Genomic DNA, 22208 nt, shown 5'->3' with positions numbered 1-22208 from the left:
TACACATTAGAGGTAAATTCCCAAGTATGTATTAGGGTAAAGCAGTAACGTATGCAAGACAGAGAATACAAAGATAGGTAAAATAGATTATTTGCCCTCAAGGACCCTAGATTCTAGTTGGGGATAAGACATAAGCACGTGAAACAGCAACTAGCAAGGACATGTAAAGGAAATGCCAAATAATATCCTGGGCAGTTTGCCCCATAGTCATTCTCAAGTGGGCAAGGTCACTTTGAACTATGTTGATATAAGATTTCAGAGGGAAGCTGGGGATTCTGTGGGGCCTGAAAGCTGACATCAGATTTGGAAAAGCAGAGAAAGACTTCGTGGACATTATCTGGGCTAGCGAAACAGCAAGAGGGCCCATTTGTATTGGAGGGGCCCGTAGGTGGTCCATCTGAATAAGAGTAGGGCTTAGGATTCATTTTAAAACCGAGTAGAGGACTCCCCTGGTGGCGCACTGGTTAAGAATCCACCTGCCAATGCAGGGGACATGGGTTCAAGCCCTGGTCCGGGAAGATCCCACATGCCACGGAGCAACTAAGCCCGTGCGCCACAACTCCTGAGCCTGTGCTCTAGAGCCGGTGAGCCACAACTACTGAGCCCACACGCCTAGAGCCCACGCTCCACAACAAGAGAAGCCACCGCAATGAGAAGCCCGTGCACCCCAACGAAGAGTAGCCCCCGCTCGCTGCAACTAGAGAAAGCCCGCTCACAGCAACAAAGACCCAACACAGCCAAAAATAAATTAATTAATTTAAAAAATAAATAAAACCTAGTAGAGATATAGATGGATTTATTTCTCAAGTAAGTAAATAGCTGCGTTCTAATCTGGGAATGTTTATATGTTCCACATTTCTCAATCACTTGGATATACTAATGCCATATAACCTCAAAGTCCATAAGGTCTAAATGACTTAAATATATATGTATTTTTAGATTGGCAAAGAAAACTCATCCAGTGTGACTGTAGCAGGCCCCGAGATGGAAAATAAGGCAGGCCAGACTCTGGAAAACAGCTCATTAATGGCCGAGCTTCTGAGCGACGTACCCTTCACCTTGGCCCCGCATGTGCTGGCCGTGCAGGGCACCATCAGTGACCTTCCCGACCACTTACTCTCCTATGATGTCAGCGAAAACTTATCAAGGTTTTGGTATGATTTCACTCTTGAAAACTCAGTGCTCTATGGTTCGTAATCTTTATGTCTGTTTGCACCTTAACAGCTTTAAGACAAAAGTTTGCCTGTTTTATTTAACCTGTGTGATGTTTTTTGACATTTCCCTGTTTAAAGGCCCTCAGAAAAGCAAGGATCATAAAGCAAATAATATTACATTCATTGCTCTATTTTTTTAGAATAAAGCATATTTGTATAAAAAGTAAACTTAAGATCTACTACTTCCTTTTCCCCCTAATAATAAATACAAATATTAATTTATCAAGGTTTTATGAAAGGAGTAGATTCCGTCAACCGGTCTCTCAAAATACAACACCTCATATTTATCTTAGAAAAACTGTGAAAAAGAACTGAGGCATTTTTCTTAGTTACCACAAGAAACTGAAGTCTCCACTTAGAGGGAGTGTGATTTCTCTTCTCTGGTTTGGAAGAAACTTACTTAATGTTATCCCCTTTCTCCTTCCACTGTGTTTATTAATGAATTCAGAAAAAAAGAAAAAAAGTTGGCAGTTAGCTTAATTTCTTCAGTCTTGATTTAGACATTGATGTGGAAATTTACAACTTTTCCTAGAAAGCAATGGTAGTTTGCTGATGTAAGAATGCTGTAAGAAGAATGCTCTGGATACTGTTTCTTTTGAATGACAGATTTTGGTTTCCTTAATCCCGTGGCAGTCTGTTCCACCTTGATGGAGTCCTGAGTTCCTGCCTTTGGTTTTTGCTACTTCACGGTTTGCTCTCTCGCCAGCTTTCCAAAGAACGTTCCCTGCTTCTGCCTCAGTTGGCATTTGTTCTCCTTACCACCTATGTTCCTGGTTTATGAAGAGATCCATATTTCCTTTCAACCTCTCTACCTCCCAAAGAAAAGCATCTCATAATGATATGTATTATTGCTGATAAAGCCCTTATTTAGAAATTCGTTGGCCAAAATACAGATGGAAATGTTTTACTGCTACAAAAACTGCAACTGACTCATTTCCATTTAGAGTGTAGGCAAAACACCTAAACAGGACTTTTAGTTCGTGAATATCTGTTACTTATTCCAGAAAACTGCCATTGGTCCATAAACTGTAAAGGGAAGAGGTAAATTGTGATAGAGCATTTTCTATGCCATGGAAAATTTAAATCACATTTGTTCTGATTAGTGGCAATACAGTTTATTGATTCTGTGCCAAATCTTAACTATATGCTTCACAAAGGTAGAGTGCCATAGCAAAACTAAGTACTGTGCATAAAGGTACGTGAATTATTCAAGTTTTAATGTATCATGCATGTTGGTTTAATATACGTGGCATGGTCTTGATAAAATGTTATATTATTTATAATGTAAATGTACATTTCTATTGCCAGAAATATGCTTCACTTACAAATAATGCTACCATATGAGGTGAATGATTAAATTAGAGCTTCACGTAGTTTTCATAAAACATCAGTCTAAGAAATCTAACTTATTACTAAGACAAATGTGACCATTTTATAGCAGTTTTTGTGAAAACATATCTTTTTTTCAATATCCGTGTTAATGTACAGCCAATGTTAAAGCCAAATGTAAGCATGTTATCAATTTGTCTATGTGTTAAATTTTGTCTACTTATACATTTCATTTATATGTATGTCTACCATGTTATAAATATGCTTATAAGTATTTTCATTTGTCTATAAAAGATATTTAAATAAACATGAATTTAAAAAAACTGATATTTTTATTATTTTCAGATCAGAAAAATGGTTTTCTTTGCATTATTCATATCTGAGTGCAAGTTATTGATTCTTTGAAAGGCCAAGATTTAAGTACATAGTTTTTGTAGTCCAGAGAAAATTATGAAATTTCCTCTTATATGTAAGTTTTAAGGAATAACATTGAAAATGGTAAGATCACTAGTCCTGGATTAATAAGACTAGAGATTTGGGAGAAATCACAGAACATCTTAAGGTAGATCCCCATCATCACAAGATTTAGTAAAGGCCAGTGTTAATGACCTATTTTTAACAAAAAACATTGTAAAAATGTCCATTTTAATTTTCTTACTCTATATAAATCAATGTTACTTTTCAAAAACTGGAAAAACATTACTAATCAACTAGCCAACTCCATTTTACCGAAGAGAAACCTGAAGCCTAGAAAGGTTAAATGATTTAAGTCACCTAGTTAGTGATAAATATTTCCTTTAATAGTGTTAATAATTATAATATGAATTATAACAAAGCTTGTATGCTCTGGTGCATTTGAAGCAGCCAGAGTTTGTAATGGCTCCCTCACTTAGAAGCTGTGTGATTTGGAGTTAGTCCCTTGATTTCTTGTGTCCTTAGTTCCTTCTCCAATTAAATAGTAATTGTATGCCTCTTGCAGGGTTGTGTTAGGTTTTAGATGGTGTCTGTCAAATGCCTGGCAGCATAAAGCTTGAACACACCATAGGTGTTCTGCGAAAGGGAGCTCTTATAATTCTCATTACTAACCACACGTACAACAGTCTAATGAAATGCAAAATACATACTAACTGAACTGCTTAACGAGTAATATAAAAATATATAGCTACCTACATTTATATTGTAGATCCCTCCTGCCCCATTATTTTTTTCTATACTAAATACCTCACTAAGAAAAATATTGCTAAAATATGTTGGTTGACTCTTCTGCAATTCCTTAGTTAAGAATTCCATAGGGAACACTTTTTTCCCTCTCCTTATCAAGCATCATGGTCCTTTTCCTCAATACAAGTTATCGCTGTAAAGTACTGTAGGTATAGAATGTACAAGCAATTTTACTGAATCTTATTTTTAACCCTAAAACACATTCAGGAAGTTTCATGTTTTTTTTTCCAGCTTTCTTTAACAACATTTGCATTCTTTCCTAAAAACAGAATTAGAGAGGAGATTCTGACCAATCTATTAATCTGTTGAATTAAACTTTGATTAACTGAACTTTTAAAATTGTACCATTAAATATTAACAAGAGCACATTTCTTGTTAACAATTCTGGAAACCCAAATAGCTTTTTTTAAGTAAACATTCATTGACACCAACACTTTTTTTCTCTTTCTCAAAGTAAAATTATAAATTGAAAACAGTATAAATTGAAAACTGTAATTCAAAAAGATACCTGTACCCCAATGTTCATAGCAGCACTATTTACATTAGCCAATACATGGGAGCAACCTAAATGTCTATCAACAGATGAATGGATAAGGACGTTGTGGTATATATACACACACACACACACACACACACACACACACACACACACACACACACACACACACTAGAATATTACTCAGCCATAAAGATGAAATAATGCCAGTTGCAGCAATATGGATGGGCCTAGAGATTCTCTATCTTACTTTACTTAGTATGATAAAGCCAATATCATATGATATCACTTATATGTGGAATCTAAAAAAATGATACAAATGAACTGACTTACAAAACAGAAATAGATTCACAGACATAGAAAACAAACTTATGGTTTACCAAAGGGGATAGTGGGGGTGGGGGGAGATAAATTAGGATTTGGGGATTAACAAGTACATACTATATATAAAATAGGTAAACAACAAGGACCTATTGTATAGCACAGCGAACTATACTCAATATCTGGTAATAACCTGTAATGGAAAAGAATCTGAAAAAAAATTTATGTGTATGTATAATGGAATCACTGCTGTATACCTGAAATTAACAAAACATTGTAAATTACTCTTATTAAAATATACTTTATTGGCATGAGCCCTCCTGGAGGCCACCATTTTCTTACAAAGACATGGCCCCACCCCACAGCCTGTAGGCTCCAGTGCTGGGAAACCTCAAGCCAAACCAACAGGGCAGGAACACTGTCCCACCCATCTGCAGACAGGCTGCTTAAAGTCTTCCTGAGCCCACAGCCCTCTAAACACACCCCTTAGCTTGGCCCTGCCCACCAGAGGGAAAAGACCCAGCTCCACCCACCATGGGCAGGAACCAGTCCCTCTCACCAGGAAGCCTGCACACGCCTCTTAGACAGCCAGGGCGCAGAGAGGAGAAGCAAGAAGAACTACAAGTCTGCAGCCTGTGGAATGGAAACCACAGTCACAGAAAGTTAGACAAAATGACATGGCAGAGGATTATGTCCCAGATGAAGGAACAAGATAAAACCCCAGAAGAACAACTAAGTGAAGTGGAGATAGGCAATCTACCTGAAAAAGAATTCAGAATAATGATAATAAAAATGATCCAAGATCTTGGGAAAAAAATGGAGGCACGGATCAAGAAGATTAAAGAAATGTTTAACAAAGACCTGGAAGAATTAAAGAACGAACCACCAGAGGTGAACAATACAATAACTGAAATGAAAAATACACTAGAAGGAATCAATAGCAGAATAACTGAGGCAGAAGAATGGATAAGTGAGCTGTAAGACAGAATGGTGGAAATCACTGTTGCAGAACAGAACAAAGAAAAAACAATGAAAAATGAGGACAGTCTAAGACACCGCTGGGACAACATTAAATGCACCAACATTGGCATTATAGCAGTCCCAGAAGGAGAAGAGAGAGAGAAGGGACCTGAGAAAATATTTGAAGAGATAATAGCTGAAAAATTCCCTAACATGGGAAAGGAAACAGTCACCCAAGTCCAGAAGCACAGAGAGTCCCAGGCAGGATAAATCCAAGAAGGAACATGCCAAGACACATAGTAATCAAATTGACAAAAATTAAAGACAAAGAGAAAAATCTTAAAAGCAGCAAGGAAGAAGCAACAAATAACATACAAGAGAATCCCCATAAGGTTATCAGCTGATTTCTCGGCAGAAACTCTGCAGACCAGAAGGGAGTGGCGTGACATTTAAAGCGATGAAAGGGAAGAACCTACAACCATGAATACTCTGCCCAGCAAGGCTCTCATTCAGATTTGATGGAGAAATCAAAAGCTTTACAGACAAGCAAAAGCTAAGAGAATTCAGCACCACCAGACCAGCTTTGCAACATAAGCTAAAGGAACTTCTCTAGGCGGAAAAGAAAAGGCCACAACTACAAACAAGAAAATTACGACTGGGAAAGCTCTCCAGTAAAGGCAAACATAAGTAAAGGTAGGAAATCATCCATACACAAATATGATATCAAAACCAGCAATTGTGAGAAGAGGAGAGCACAAATGCAGGATGTTGGAAATGCATTTGAAATTAAAAGACCAGCAACTTAAAACAATCTTGTCTGTATATAGACTGCTATATCAAAGCCTCATGGTAACCACAAACCAAAAATCTGCAATAGATATGCACACAAAAAAAGAAAAAGGAATCCAAACACAGCACTGAAGTTACTCATCGAATCACGAGAGAACAAAACAGGAAGGGAAGAAAACACCTATAAAAACAAATCCAAAACAATTAACCAAATGGCAATAAGAACATACATATCGATAATTACCTTAAACGTAAACAGAATAAATGCTCCAACCAGTGGTACATATACACAATGGAATATTACTCAGCCATAAAAAAGAACAAAATAATGCCATTTGCAGCAACATGGATGGACCTAGAGATGGTCATACTGAGTGAAGTAAGTCAGCGAAGGACAAATATCATATAATATTGCTTATATGTGGAATCTAAAAAAATGGTACAAATGCACTTATTTACAAAACAGAAAGAGAGTTACAGATGTAGAAAACAATCTTATGGTTACTGGGGGGAAGTGGGGGAGGGATAAATTGGAGATTGGGATCAACATATATACACTATTATATATAAAATAGATAACTAATAAGGACCTACTGTATAGCAGAGGGAACTCTACTCAGTAATGACCTATATGGGAAAAGAATCCAAAAAGGGTTGATACATGTATATGTATATGTATATCTGATACACTTTGCTGTACAGCAAAAAGTAACAAAACACTGGAAATCAACTATACGCCAATAAAAAATTTTTTAAGTAAAGTTATTTTCCTTAATACTTAAAAAACATTTAAAAATAAATGCTCCAACCAAAAGACATAGGCTGGCTGAATGGATAAAAAAACAAGACCTGTATATATGCTGTCTAGAAGAGACCCACTTCAGATCTAGGGACACATACAGACTGAAAGTGAGGGAATGGAAAAAGGTATTCCATGCAGATGAAAACCAAAAGAAAGCTGGAGTACCAATACTCATATCAGACAAAATAGACTTTAAAATAAAGACTAATATAAGAGACAAAGAAGGACACTACATAATGATCGAGGGATCAATCCAAGAAGAAGGTGTAACAATTGTTAATATATATGCACCCAACGTTGGAACACCTCAATATATAAGGCAAACACTAACAGCCATAAAAGGAGAAATCGACAGTAACACAATAATATGCAGTGGGGGACTTTAACACCCCATTTTCATCAATGGACAGATCATCCAGACAGAAAATCAGTAAGGAAACACAGGCCTTAAATGACACATTGGACCAGATGCACTTAACTGATATTTACAGAGCATTCCATCCAAAAGCAGCAGAATACATATTCTTCTCAAGTGCACATGGAATATTCTCCAGGACTGATCACATGCTAAGCCATAAAGCGAGCCTTGGTACATTTAAGAAAACTGAAATCAGATCAAGCATCTTTTCTGACCACAATGATATGAGATTAGAAATCAACTACAAGAAAAAAAGACTGTAAAAAACACAAACACGTGGAGGCTAAACAATATGCTACTAAACAACCAATGGATTATTGAAGATATCAAAGAGGAAATCAAAAAATACCTAGAGACAAATGAAAATGAAAGGATGAATCCAAAACCTATGGGACACAGCAAAAGAAGTTCTAAGAAGTTTATAGCAATGTAATTGTACCTCAGGAAACACAAAAAATCACAAATAAATAACCAAACCTTACACTTAAAGCAACTACAGAAAGAAGAACAAACAAAACCCAAAGTTAGTAGAAGGAAAGAAATCACAAAAATCAGAGCAGAAATAAGTGAAATAGAGACAAAGGAAACAATAGCTAAGATCAATAAAACTAAAAGCTGGTTCTTTGAGAAGATAAACAAAATTGATAAACACTTAGCCAGACTCATCAAGAAAAAGAGGAAGAGGACTCAAATCAATAAAAGCAGAAATGAAAAAGGAGAAGTTACAGTGGACACCACAGAAATACAAATGATCATAAGAGACTACTACAAGCAACTATATGCCAATAAAATGGAAAACCTAGAAGAAATGGACAAATTCTTAGAAAGATACAATCTCCCAAGACTGAACCGGGAAGAAACAGAAAATATGAACAGACCAATCAAAAGTACTGAATTTGAAACTGTGCTTAAAAAACTCCCAACAAGGGGCTTCCCTGGTGGCTCAGTGGTTGGGGGTCTGCCTGCCGGTGCAGGGGACAAGGGTTCGTGCCCCGGTCTGGGAGGATCCCGCGTGCCGCGGACCGGCTGGGCCCATGGGCCATGGCCGCTGAGCCTGCGCATCCGGAGCCTGTGCTCCGCAACGGGAGAGGCCACGGCAGTGAGAGGCCTGCGTACCGCAAAAAAAAAAAAAAAAAAAAAAAAAAAAAAACCCAACAAGTACTTCCCTGGTGGTGCAGTAGTTAAGAATCCACCTGCCAGTGCAGAGGACATGGGTTCGATCCCTGGTCTGGGAAGATCCCACATGCCACAGAATAGCTAAGCCCATGTGCCATAACTACTAAGCCTGCACTCTAGAGCCCATGAGCCACAACTACTGAGCCCATGTGCTACAACTAAAGCCCACATGCCTAGAGCCCATGCTCCACACCAAGAGAAGCCACCACAAGGAGAAGCCCACACACCGCAATGAAGAGTATTCCCCGCTCACCACAACTAAAGAAAGCCCATGTGCAGCAACAAAGACCAAATGTAGCCAGAAAAACTCCCAACAAACAAAAGTCCAGAACCAGGTAGGTTCACAGGCAAATTCCATCAAACATTTAAAGAAGAGTTAATACCTATCATTCTGAAACTATTCCAGAAACTCGCAGAGGAAGGAACACTCCCAAACTCATTCTATGAGGCCACTGTCACCCTGATACCAAAACCAAAGATATCACAAAAAAGAAAATTACAGGCCATTAGACACAAAAATCCTTAACAAAATACTAGCAAACTGAATCCAGCAATACATTAAAAGGATCATACACCATGATCAAATGGGATTTATCCCAGGGATGCAAGGATTTCAATATCTGCAAATCAATCAGTGTGATAAACCCCATCAACAAATTGAAGAATAAAAACCATATGATCATCTCAATAGATGCAAAAAAGCTTTTGACAAAATTCAACACACATTTATGGTAAAAACTTTCCAGAAAGTGGGCATAGAGGGAACATATGTCAACATAATAAAGGCCAAATATGACAAACCTACAGCTCAATGGTAAAAAAGCTGAAAGCATTTCCTCTAAGATCAGGAACAAGACAAGGATATCCACTCTCAACACTTCTATTTAACATAGTTTGGAAGTCCTAGCCTTGGCAATCAGAGAAGAAAAAGAAGTAAAAGGAATCCAAATTGGAAAAGGATGTAAAACTGTCACTGTTTGCAGATGACATGATACTATACATAGAGAATCCTAAAGATGCTGCCAGAAAACTATTAGAGCTAATCAATGAATTCGGTAAAGTTGCAGGATACAAAATTAATACACAGAAATCTGTTGTATTTCTATACACTAACAATGAAAAATCAGAAAGAGAAATTAAAGAAACAATCCCATTTACCATTGCATCAAAAAGAATAAAATACCTAGGAATAAACCTACCTAAGGAGACAAAAGTCCTGTACTTCAAAAACTGTAAGCCCCTGATGAAAGAAATCAAAGATGACACAGAAAGATGGAAAGATATACCATGTTCTTGGATTGGAAGAATCAATATTGTCAAAATGACTGTAATACCCAAGGCAATCTACAGATTCAGTGCAATCCCTATCAAATTACCAATGGCATTTTTCACAGAACCAGAAAAAAAAATCTTAAAATTTGTATGAAGACACAAAAGACCCCCAATAGCCAAAGCAATCTTGAGAAAGAAAAACGGAGCTGGAGGAATTAGGCTTCCTGACTTCAGACTATACTACAAATCTACAATCATCATAACAGTATAGTAATGGCAGAAAAACAGAAATATAGATCAACGGAACAGGATAGAAAGCCCTGAAATAAACTCATGCACCTCTGGTCAATTAATCTACGACAAAGGAGGCAAGACTGTACAATAGAGAAAAGACAAGTCTCTTCAATAAATGGTGCTGGGGAAACTGGGCAGCTACATGTAAAAGAATGAAACTAGAACATTCTTTAACACCATATGCAGACATAAAGACCTAAATGGATTAAAGATATGTGGCTCAATATCCAAAAAACAAACAACCTAATCAAAAAATGGGCAGAAGACCTAAAAAGACATACAGATGGCCAAGAGGCACATGAAAAGATGCTCAACATCACTAATTATTAGAGAAACGCCAATCAAAACAACGAAGAGATATCACCTCACACCAGTCAGAATTGCCATCATCAAAAAGCCTACAAACAGTAAATGCTGGTAAGGGTGTGGAGAATAGGGAACCCTCCTACACTGTTGGTGGGAATGTAAATTGGTACAGCCACTATGGAGAACAGTATGGAGGTTCCTTAAAAAAACTAAAAATTGAGCTACCATATGATCCAGCAATCCCACTCCTGGGCATATATCCAGAGAAAAACCTGATTCGAAAGGATACATGCACCCCAATGTTCACTGCAGTGCTGCCTACAATAGCCAAGACATGGAAGCAACCTAAATGTCCATTGACAGATGAATGAATAAAGAAGATGTGGTACATATATACAATGGAATATTACTCAGCCATTAAAAAGAATGAAATAATGCCATTTGCAGCAATATGGATGGATCTAGAGATTCTCATACTAAGTGAAGTAAGTCAGCCAGATAAAGGCAAATATCATATGATATCGCTTATATGCAGAATCTAAAAAAATGATACAAGTGAACTTAGTTACAAAACAGAAAGAGACTCACAGACTTAGTGATTGAATTTATGGTTACCAGCAGGGAAGGTTGAGGGGGGTAACAGATTGGGAGTTTGGGATTAACATGTACACACTGCTATATTTAAAATAGATAACCAACAAAGACCTGCTGTATAGCACAGGGAACTATGCTCAATATTCTGTAATAACCTAAATGGGAAAAGAATTTGAAAAAGAATAGATACATGTATAACTGAATCACTTTGCTGTATACCTGAAACTCACACAACACTGTTAATCAACTATACTCCAATATAAAATAAAAATTTTTTAAATGATTAAACAATACTATATTGCAAAAAAATGCTAACCGTCAAAACAAAACAAAAAAACACTCCCTTATAACATCTTATAACAGCAACTATTTGGCTGACACAATTTAAGTCTTGCAAACTCAGGAGAAAAAAAAAAGGAAGAAAGAAAACAGTATGTAGAAAGAAATATTCTCTAAAATTCCCAGAGACCTGATTTATTATCATTCTAAAGGACAGAATGGAGTAGCAATGAAATAATCTCATCCATGTTCTAAAACAGTGGCGTAGGGACCCTACCCCCTTACCTCTCATGATAACAACAACAGATCAATAAATGAACACTGTAATCTAACAAAGAGTATGTTACCTTCAGAGGTTAATACATTGTCTTATTAATAACGTCATTAATAACATTCACATGCAATATAAGTATACTGGATACGTGGTTAAAGGATGTTACACCTTTTAAGCTGTTGAGAAATACGGGTTTGTGGATATTATCTTTTGAGCATTAGTGTCATATTACTAAGGGCATGACCTAAATATTATTGGGAAATCTAAAATTTTCACAATAAGTTTCATGTCATTTACACTACATCGGCCTGAAAGACAGAGAATTCTTATGCGTCAGGAAAATGACTCTTTATGCCAGATAGCTTGGTAGATAGGTGGGGTGAAAAAGAGAAAAAGAAGGATGCATAGGAACTCTGCTACAGTCAATACAGCAATATGTTGATCACCTTTTTTTTTTAATTTAAGAAATGTTTTATTTTAGAATAGTTACAGATTTATTAAAAAGTTACAAAAATAGTGCAGAGCTCCTGTATACCTCTCACCCAGGTTTCACTATTTTGAACATCTTACATTACTACGATACATTTGCTACAACTAAGTAATTGAGACATTACTATTAACTAAAGTCCACACTCTATTTGGATTTCTGTTTTCTTCTAATGTCCTTTTGCCCTTCCAGCATCCCATCCAGCATAACACTTTACATTTAGTCATGTCTCCTTAGCCTCCTTTTGGCTGTGACAATTTCTCAGACATTTCTTGTTTACGACAGCCATGACAGTTTTGTGGAGTACCGGTCAAGTGTTTTGTAGAATGTCCCTCAACTGGGGTTTAACCTAATATTTTCAAATGATGAGACTACGGTTATGGGTTTTGGGAGGAAGACTGCAAAGGTAAAGTGCCCTTCAATGAGATCATATCATATCAAGGATACATGCTCTCAACATGACATATTGATGTTAACCATTATTACCTGGCCAAGGTCGTGTTCGCCAGGTTTCTCCACTGTAAAGTACCTCTCTCCCCATCCTTTTCAAATTCTACTCTTTGGAATTAAATTGCAAGGCATAGCCAACACTCAAGGGATAGGAAATTAAGCTTCACCTTCTTGAGGGGTGAATAGCCACATAAATTATTTGGAATTCTTCCCTATGAGAGATATGCCTCTTCTCTCCTATCTACCTATCTATCTATTTCTTTCTTTCTTTCTCAATCACTTACTTTTTCATATTGGAACTCATGAATATTCAATCCCTTTTCCCCCCCAAATATAAATCAGTGGTGGCCAATATACATATTTACATTTTTATAAAAGTCAATAAAGATAAGTTGGAACATTTTATGTGGTGCAGATGAATACTATTTGACATTGGATATGATAATGTATTCTATAATTTCCCCAGAATCATCTTCCTATAAATATCAGATGTGTTTTTCCTTAACTGGCCATGACTGTAACTGTGTCCACAATAGACCTTCCCTGCAAGGCTACAAGTGTTGCATTGTGAGTGGAGCCCTCTTAGATACTTGGCCTTTTCCCATCTCATTCCCGTGATGATTGCATCGTACACATAATGCCGTTCGTCAGCAAGTGGTGTGGAGGCAAGGTTATAGTGTAACCATGTTCCTCTTTAAAGAAACAAGAGGATTCATGATACAAAGAGCTCTTCTCTACAATACATAGACTTTTTTTTTTTTTAGTAATAGCAAAGACAAAGTTGTAGCTCCTTAAGTTTCTAAAGAAAGAAATGGTTCGTTTTCAACATTTGAGAAGTAATTTTAAGAAGCAGTATAAGGAAACTCAGTCTTTTATCAGAGGGGGGAGGTGCCCAAGAAACTCTTATTTTTACTTCTGATTAACCAAAACACTGTGTGCTGAAACATAAAGTTGATCTCATCCAATTTCTGTGACGAAAAATACCAATCAAAGCAAAAAGCATCTTATTTGTCCTTGGAAGAAACCTGAATATAGTTCTTTGTCAAGAATTTGCCCGGTCCCAATTTTCACCCCTACAAAGGAAATAAATTCCTTACAATCAAAGGTAAGGCAAAGGATAATTGCATCCAGAACAACCCATCAGTATGCTAACTGAACCAGGCTCACAGACAGCTTGTTAGTTACTACCCAGGCCAGAGAGCGAGTCAGACAATAGACCATTTCAGAGGTCAGTTAAGGAGACGGCCTCCCACTTAGGAGTGCTGCCAGGGACATACAATCCAGTGTCTGACATCTGGGTTCTGCAGCTGCCAAGTCTGCCCCTTGTGTGGCCACAGGTGCTGGCTATAACTCTGAGACACATGGAAGAAGGAACAGTTTCATCGTGCATATGTGTGTTTATGTGTATGGTTTTTTCTTTTAATTTTGTTTCCCAAAAGGTACATAATTTATTTTGTTTCGCAATTAATGTATTTCTGCCTTATGACAAGGAACATTTGGGAGGCTATCAAAGAAGAAGCTTTTGTTCAAGAACAAGGGCAAAACAAAGCCGAGTTCTTACACCTACAGGGTACACTGTACACTCATATGCTGTGTGTGGCATTGTTAGCTTAGTCGTTTGAATAGGCCTTCTCAGGACCAGAAAGACAGAAATGGATGCAGAAAAGCAAACAGGCAGTTGGGCTAAGACAAAGCCTAAATACTTATTTTCCTCCTATAGTCTCCCCTGCCATCCTTGTTTTGGATCTTCATGAGAATGTGTGTTTACCAATGTGTATTTCTGAGCCTGGAACAGACTGTATCCCGTTTTCTATCTCACACTATACCAGCTATACCCATCACTTAACACAGCTTAAAGCAGTAACACTAAGCTCTCCTCTTCCCCTTTCAGGAGACTTGGCTCCTGTTTATGAGGCAAATCTAGAAGTTTCTATCTCAGATAGGTATTTGAGGTTCCTAACCCTAAAGTTATGGGCAGTAGTAGAAATGGGTTGATTAAGAGAAGGGAACTAAACTGGTAAGAGCAATGAAGAGCTAATAGTCAATAGCATTTATATCTATATTTCCACAAACATACACGTTCTCCTTGTTTTGCCTGCCTCATAGCCTGTAATTAGAAATTGAATTTAATGGAGGAGGAATGAATCTTCAGATTTCATCTTACTGAATCTTTTCTAAAGAGAAATACCTGAATCCTTAGGCCAGTGGTTCTCCACCTTTTAAAGCCAATGTGCCCTACAATGTCTTTTACACAGTATCCTCTCTATATTCCAACAGCCAAGAAGAATTGTGACAGGTTTTACTGTGTATTTTCTATTCCAAAGACAGTAGATGAATTGAATAAGCTTTTTCTAAGCACAGCCACCACCGCATTTTCCTTAAGAACCTGGGCTCTCTTATTGATGTTCTGTCAGACTATGCCTAGCGCATAATAAATCCTCCATCAGGATTCGTTGAATGGTTGAGTGAACCAATGAAATAAATCATGAAATTATCTATACAGGAGACTTCCCAAAAGCAACGGAATAGAATTTCAAAACGTTTGTCGTTTTTCAGGCCCCAGTAAGTTCCCCAAGGTATCATGCTATGTTTCCACAGCCAAAAGTAATGCTTAGTTTACCAAGCTTCTACAAATTGTGCCTTTGTCTGTTTCGGGTGTTCTCCATGTTTTTCAGGTTGTGTTTTCCTCTGCCCATAATGACTATGTATGTCCTCATGATGAGTAAGAACTGATGCTAGACAACACAGTGTATTTTGGTGCTGTGGATTAACTCATTTGAGGTTTTATCCAGCAGCCTACTTTCCCTTGTACGTTTTTGGTTGTGTTTATGTATATTCCTGTCCCAGAGTTTATTAATCCTATCTGACCTGTTCTTGAAAATGTTTTCCTTTTCACATGGTTTCCTTTGAGCACATTTGGGTTTAAATGAACTTGCTTTAGAAAAAAAATGGTTTTCTAGGAGCAGTACTGCACCTTTATGTCAGTACTCTTCTGTACCTGTCTCACATCTTCTACTCAACCACCTCTCTTCCCTTATATAGACATGTTTAGATCTCTCTACCCCAACTCCAGCTATAAACTTTTTTCCTTCTCTTTAGTGTCAAGCTTCTCAGGAGAGTGGTTTGTATGTGTGTCTCCACTTCCTTTCTATTCACTCATCAACTTTCTGTAATCTGATTTCCCATCCCTGCTTAGAACCTCCACGGAGCTGGTTCCTATGAGAGTCACCTCCAAGCTGCCAAATGCCTTATCTCTATTTCTTCAAGGCAGTTATCACTGTTGATTAAGTCTACTCTCCTGAAATTGTCTTTACCCTTGATTGCTTTTCTGCTTTTCCTTCCATCTCTGAGACCATTCCATCTTGGACCATTAGGGACTTCTTTTCCTCACTCCAGCATTCCATCTTTGGCCTTTCTCTTCCCTTTCTGACTTCTCCCTGCACAAACATATTCAGGCCTCTCTGCCAGTGTTGACACCCAAATTGATCTCTAGCCCAGAACTCTCTTAACTTCCATATCCATAGCCATAATTTGCTATCAGACATCTCTCTTGACTCTTACTCTCAGCTTGTACAGCAGACCATGGTAGCTGTTGTTTCTGTTTGTTCCACACTCTTTCTCACATACCCACACCCCCTTCTGCTTCCCTTTTCTTTGGGGAATTCCTTCTTCACTCCATGTGGTCCTGATGGGAAGTAACTATGTGTCAGGCAGACACATAGCCTGACCTGGTCCAGTCAGCATCCCTCCATGAACTGATACTAGATGTAAGGAGAAAGCAGCACCTCTTTTGCTGGCATGCTGCTGACAGCCATCCTTCCCTCCAAGTTTCAAGGTCCTGACCGTATCATTTGAGGTCCTGGATTACTCAAGCAGGAAATCTAGGAATCTATCCATTCTTCCTTCCTACACCCCTCCAAACTAAATCGATGATAAACTTTCGTTAATTATATATCTTAAAGACTTGTCTCTCAAATGGGTACTCTCTTCTCCATACCTACTGCCCCTGGGTCCAGGCTAGTGTCATTTCTCCTAACTGATCTCCCTGTACCCAGTTTAGCCCTCTCCCATTCATCCTCTACACTAAAGCCAAAAGGAACTTATTGAAAAACAGATTAAATCCCTCAATAGCTTTCTGGTATCTTCCAGAGAATTGAAGCAACTTAAGGCAAATAGGGGCCCCCACCTGCCTCTCTAACCTCACCTCGTGCTCTTCCTACCCAGTCCTCTGCATTCTTGCCCTAGTGAGCAATGCCCTACACTCCTGAACATGCCCTGCCTTCTCTCACCATCCTCACATTCTCTTCTCTTTGCCTGTACTGCCCTGACCTTCCTTCTTCTTATTGTTTTTTTTGTTTTGTTGTTGTTTTCCAGTCATAAAATACTTATTAAGGGATACTCTGGAATATAGTGAATATACATTTAGGATCACAATATGAAGCAATTTCAGTGCTCTCAAAAGTCAGCCCACCCCTCAATGCTCTGCAGGTGTAAAACCACTAGTGAGACTCACTAAAAGCAGTTCATCACAGAAGAGGCTTTTTGTGAATATTCACAACTAGAGCTTCTGTTAAGTGCAAAACCACATCACATTACACTTATGCAGCAACAATGTACTAACATTGTTTTCATTAGTCACTAGTCATCAACTTGCATAAAATACCAGCACAATAGAGCTCACAAAATGGGCTAAAAAAATGAATGTGTCCTTGCAAAACACACACTGTAACGGAAGAAGAGACATTTTTTTTTAAAAACATCTTTATAATTGCTTTACAATGGTGTGTTAGTTTCTGCTGTATAACAAAGTGAATCAGCTATATGTATACATATATCCCCATATCCCCTCCCTCTTGCGTCTCCCTCCCATGAGACATGTTTTAAAAGTATTATGCGCCCTACAGAAACTGCATTCATTCCAATGATCTCAAGTGACCCAACCTGCGGTAAATTCTTTTACAAGGTTTCAACCAGGCAGCACCTCCTCTGGGAAGCCTTTTCTTATTCCTCCTAAGCTGGACTGCATGTCCTTCCATGGTCCCGTACTAACCTGTGTGCTCTTCTTTCAAGGTTCTTGACCCACAGGTATTGTAATTGTTCACTTGTCTACTGCATAGCTCTGTGAATGGATCCTAACATATATATACTTCCATGGTTAACATGATGCCTGACATATAGTGTGTGCTCAGTACAAGTTGGTCAAATGGGCACATGATGGAATCACCACTGATTCAAGGAAAATGTATGAAGTTATTATTCATCTATATTAAAATCACCATTGATTCAAGGAAATGTATGAGGTTATTATTCATCTATATTTGCCTTTGAGTCTCTGTCGGAAGCCTTTCACAACATTTTAGATGCTTTGTACTAGAATATACTACATTTCCTTAATGCTGCCAAATTTATCTTGAATCCTAAATAATTAAGCTCTTAAATTTTCTGAAAGTAGAAATATACTTTTGCTTTGGTTAGCTGTATTAGTACTAATATAATATAACCTTTTAGACAGTGTTGATTAAGTCTTTAGATTAAATCTGGGGGGTTTAAGTGACTGTGCATCCATCTATCATAACGTGGGTTTTGTTTTTTGGTTTTCCTTAATGTACACAGAGCAGAAACTTTCTTCTGCCTTCTATTAAATCAACACTGATTAATACTAATTAAATTACATGGCTCTTTTTAAATTATAGATTTGTGTAGATTTTAATATACACCATAAAAATTAAATGCCTGCTTTTTTAATGGGCTGTGGCATTTGTTTTTATGTAACCTAATCTTACTGAAGGTTTTGGAAATATTAACCCTTTTGGTAACAGTCCACATTCATGAAGGACAAGCTCATTTTACTTTTTTTTTTATTTTACTTTTGAGGAAAAACAAATAATTACCTAAGACAACCATCATGTTGATTTTTCATGCAATCAAAACATTCTAAAATATTCTTTAACTGGTCTATTTCTTTTGTAGCCAGTTTACTGCATGAATTCAACTTTTTAATCTCTGTAATGGATTATAATGATTTTGTACAATATTAGTCAATCACATTTCTAACCACTGTGGTCACCACATAAATTATTACAACCTCTAAATTCATCATTTTCATGGATATTTCCTTCTCCCTAGATGTAAAGATGAAGATATACATCGTTTTCAACAGATGGAGAAAATAATAGTAGCCAATCTCTTAAAACTTTCATTTAGTCTATAAAAAGCAAAAGGAAAAAAAACACTATTATGTTGGTTAACAAAATTCTGCATTTTTGTTGTCTAAATATCAGCTTGCAAATACTTTATAACATCAAGAAGTAATAAAATTTTTCATTAGACACCTTTTCAGCAAAAACAGTCTCCCAAAATAAATTTGAAAGGAAGTTCTTAATCTTTATTACCTTCCTATTCTTGATTAAAACATGGTGTTAAATGAATATCAAGGGTCAACAGTTTCTTTTCTTTTCCTAATTGAAAGACTGTCTCCTGAAACTATCTCTACTCATCTTAGGTTTACCACCCTAGAAACGTTATTTTATTTTTTTATTATTATTAATTTTTTTACTTTTAAAAGAAAGCTATATTTGATTAGGGGGAGAAAAAGGAAGAAAACATTAACATTAGCCACTGTGGGATCCATTTTCTCTACTTGCTCTGTTTAGTAAACAGTCCAAGTAATGCCTTCCAAGGATGATTGATTTTTTTATTATTATTATTTTTTAACATCTTTATTGGAGTATAATTGCTTTACAATGGTGTTTTAGTTTCTGCTTTATAACAAAGTGAATCACTTATACATATACATATGTTCCCATATCTCTTCCCTCTTGCGTCTCCCTCCCTCCCACCCTCCCTCTCCCACCCCTCTACGTGGTTACAAAGCACTGAGCTGATCTCCCTGTGCTATGCGGCTGCTTCCCACTAGCTATCTATTATACGTTTGAGGGCCTCCCTGGTGGCGCAGTGGTTGAGAGTCCGCCTGCTGATGCAGGGGACACGGGTTCGTGCCCCAGTCTGGGAAGATCCCACATGCCGCGGAGCGGCTGGACCCGTGAGCCATGGCCGCTGAGCCTGCGCGTCCGGAGCCTGTGCTCCGCAACGGGAGAGGCCACGACAGTGAGAGGCCCACGTACCGCAGAAAAAAAAAAAAAAAAAAATTATATGTTTGGTATTATATATATGTCCATGCCACTCTCTCACTTTGTCACAGCTTACCCTTCCCCCTCCCCATATCCTCAAGTCCATTCTCTAGTAGGTCTGTGTCTTTATTCCTGTCCTGCCACTATGTTCTTAAAAACCTTTTTTTTGTTGTTTAGATTCCATATATATGTGCTAGCATACGGTATTTGTTTTTCTCTTTCTGACTTACTTCACTCGGTATGACAGACTCTAGGTCCATCCACCTCACTACAAATAACTCAATTTCATTTCTTTTTATGGCTGAGTAATATTCCATTGTATACATGTGCCACATCTTCTTTATCCATTCATCTGTCAATGGACACTTAGGTTGTTTCCATGTCCTGGCTATTGTAAATAGAGCTACAGTGAACTTTGTGGTACATGACTCTTTTTGAATTATGGTTTTCTCAGGGCATATGCCCAGTAGTGGGATTGCTGGGTCATATGGAAGTTCTATTTTTACTTTTGTAGGGAACATCCATACTGTTCTCCATAGTGGCTGTATCAATTTACATTCCCACCAACAGTGCAAAAGGGTTACCTTTTCTCCACACCCTCTCCAGCATTTATTGTTTGTAGATTTTTTGATGATGGTCATTCTGACTGGTGTGAGGTGATACCTCACTGTACTTTTGATTTGCATTTCTCTAATGATTAGTGATGTTGAGTATCCTTTCATGTGTTTGTTGGCAATCTGTATATCTTCTTTGGAGAAATGTCTGTTTAGGTCTTCTGCCCATTTTTGGATTGGGTTCTTTTTTTTGGGGGGGGGGTTCTTTGTTTTTTTGATATTGAGATGCATGAGCTGCTTGTAAATTTTGGACATTAATCCTTTGTAAATTGCTTAATTTGCAAATATTTTCTCCCACTCTGAGGGTTGTCTTTTCGTCTTGTTTATGGTTTCCATTGCTGTGCAAAAGTTTTTAAGTTTCATTAGGTCCCATTTGTTTATTTTTGTTTTTATTTCTATTTCTCTAGGAGGGGGGTCAAAAAGGATCTTGCTGTGATTCATGTCATAGAGTGTTCTGCTTATATTTTCCTCTAAGAGTTTTATAGTGTCTGGCCTTACATTTAGGTCTTTAATTCATTTTGAGTTTATTTTCACCATTATTATTCAACATAGTTTTGGAAGTTTTAGCCACAGCAATCAGAAAAGAAAAAGAAATAAAAGGAATCCAAATCAGAAAAGAAGTAAAGCTGTCACTGTTTGCAGATGACATGATAATATACATAGAGAATCCTAAAGATGTGACCAGAAAACCACTAGAGCTAATCAATGAATTTGGTAAAGTTGCAGGATACAAAATTAATGCACAGAAATCTCTTGCATTCCCGTACACTAACAACGAAAGACCAGAAAGAGAAATTAAGGAAACAATCCCATTTACCATTGCAACAAAAAGAATAAAATACCTAGGAATAAACTTACCTAAGCAGACAAAAGTCCTGTACTTAGAAAACTATAAGACACTGATGAAAGAAACCAAAGATGACACAAACAGATGGAGACATATACCATGTTCTTGGATTGGAAGAATCAATATTGTGAAAATGACTATACTATCCAAAGCAATTTACAGATTCAATGCAATCCCTATCAAACTACCAATGGCATTGTTCACAGAACTAGAACAAAAAATTTCACAATTTGTATAGAAACATAAAAGACCCCGAATAGCCAAAGCAATCTTGACAAAGAAAAATGGAGCTGGAGCAATCAGGCTCCCTGACTTCAGAGTATACTACAAAGCTACAGTAATCAAGACAGTATGGTACTGGCACAAAAACAGAAATATAGATCAATGGAACAGGAAAGAAAGCCCAGAGATAAACCCACGCACATATGGTCACCTTATTTTTGATAAAGGAGGCAAGAATATACAATAAAGAAAAGACAGCCTCTTCAATAAGTGGTGCTGGGAAAACTGGACAGCTACATGTAAAAGAATGAAATTAGAACACTCCCTAACACCATACACCCTAGTAATTTTAAGTGACTCTAAGTGTCTATGCTTGGCAATATTCACCTATCAGAGAGTAACTGTAGGATTAAAACCCTCATTACGCAAAGCACTTGTCTCCTGGGTGTAGTTTATTTCCACTCAGGCTTTTCTAGTGTTCATGGAGATACACTGGAGGCACTATTTCATTTTTCATGTAGATTGTGATAAAAGCCTCATTTCCCAGGGCCATCTATCACTACCCTACAGGTTGGAGACCACTGGGCTTGCCACCTTTGTTGTGCCAGAGGCCAGCAGATGCCATATCCTTCGGCCTGGGCCTGCTTTGTTACACTTGTTATGTACGAAATGCCAGAAATGTACCCAGCATTTGACAAAACATAAAACACAAG

At 37.5% G+C, this 22208-nt stretch overlaps 1 protein-coding gene and 1 long non-coding RNA gene across 8 annotated transcripts in view; one reads left to right on the top strand and one right to left on the bottom strand.

Moving 5' to 3' along the window:
* Positions 1-2881, top strand: part of UMAD1 (UBAP1-MVB12-associated (UMA) domain containing 1) — a 271475-nt gene extending 268594 nt beyond the window's left edge. For all 5 annotated transcript variants that reach the window (XM_019927866.3, XM_073809686.1, XM_033863049.2 and 2 more), the window contains one exon: positions 940-2881. In XM_019927866.3, coding sequence (XP_019783425.1) covers positions 940-1197 — 258 coding nt within the window. In that variant the 3' untranslated portion in view covers positions 1198-2881. The remainder of the gene's footprint in view (positions 1-939) is intronic.
* Positions 1-22208, bottom strand: part of LOC117313586 (uncharacterized) — a 197795-nt gene that overhangs the window by 80245 nt on the left and 95342 nt on the right. The window lies entirely within an intron of this gene.

The sequence above is a fragment of the Tursiops truncatus genome, chromosome 9, assembly GCF_011762595.2.
Source record: "Tursiops truncatus isolate mTurTru1 chromosome 9, mTurTru1.mat.Y, whole genome shotgun sequence".
NCBI lineage: Eukaryota > Metazoa > Chordata > Mammalia > Artiodactyla > Delphinidae > Tursiops > Tursiops truncatus.
The sequence above is the reverse complement of the archived record's forward strand: the minus strand, read 5'-3'. Positions and strand labels throughout refer to the sequence as shown.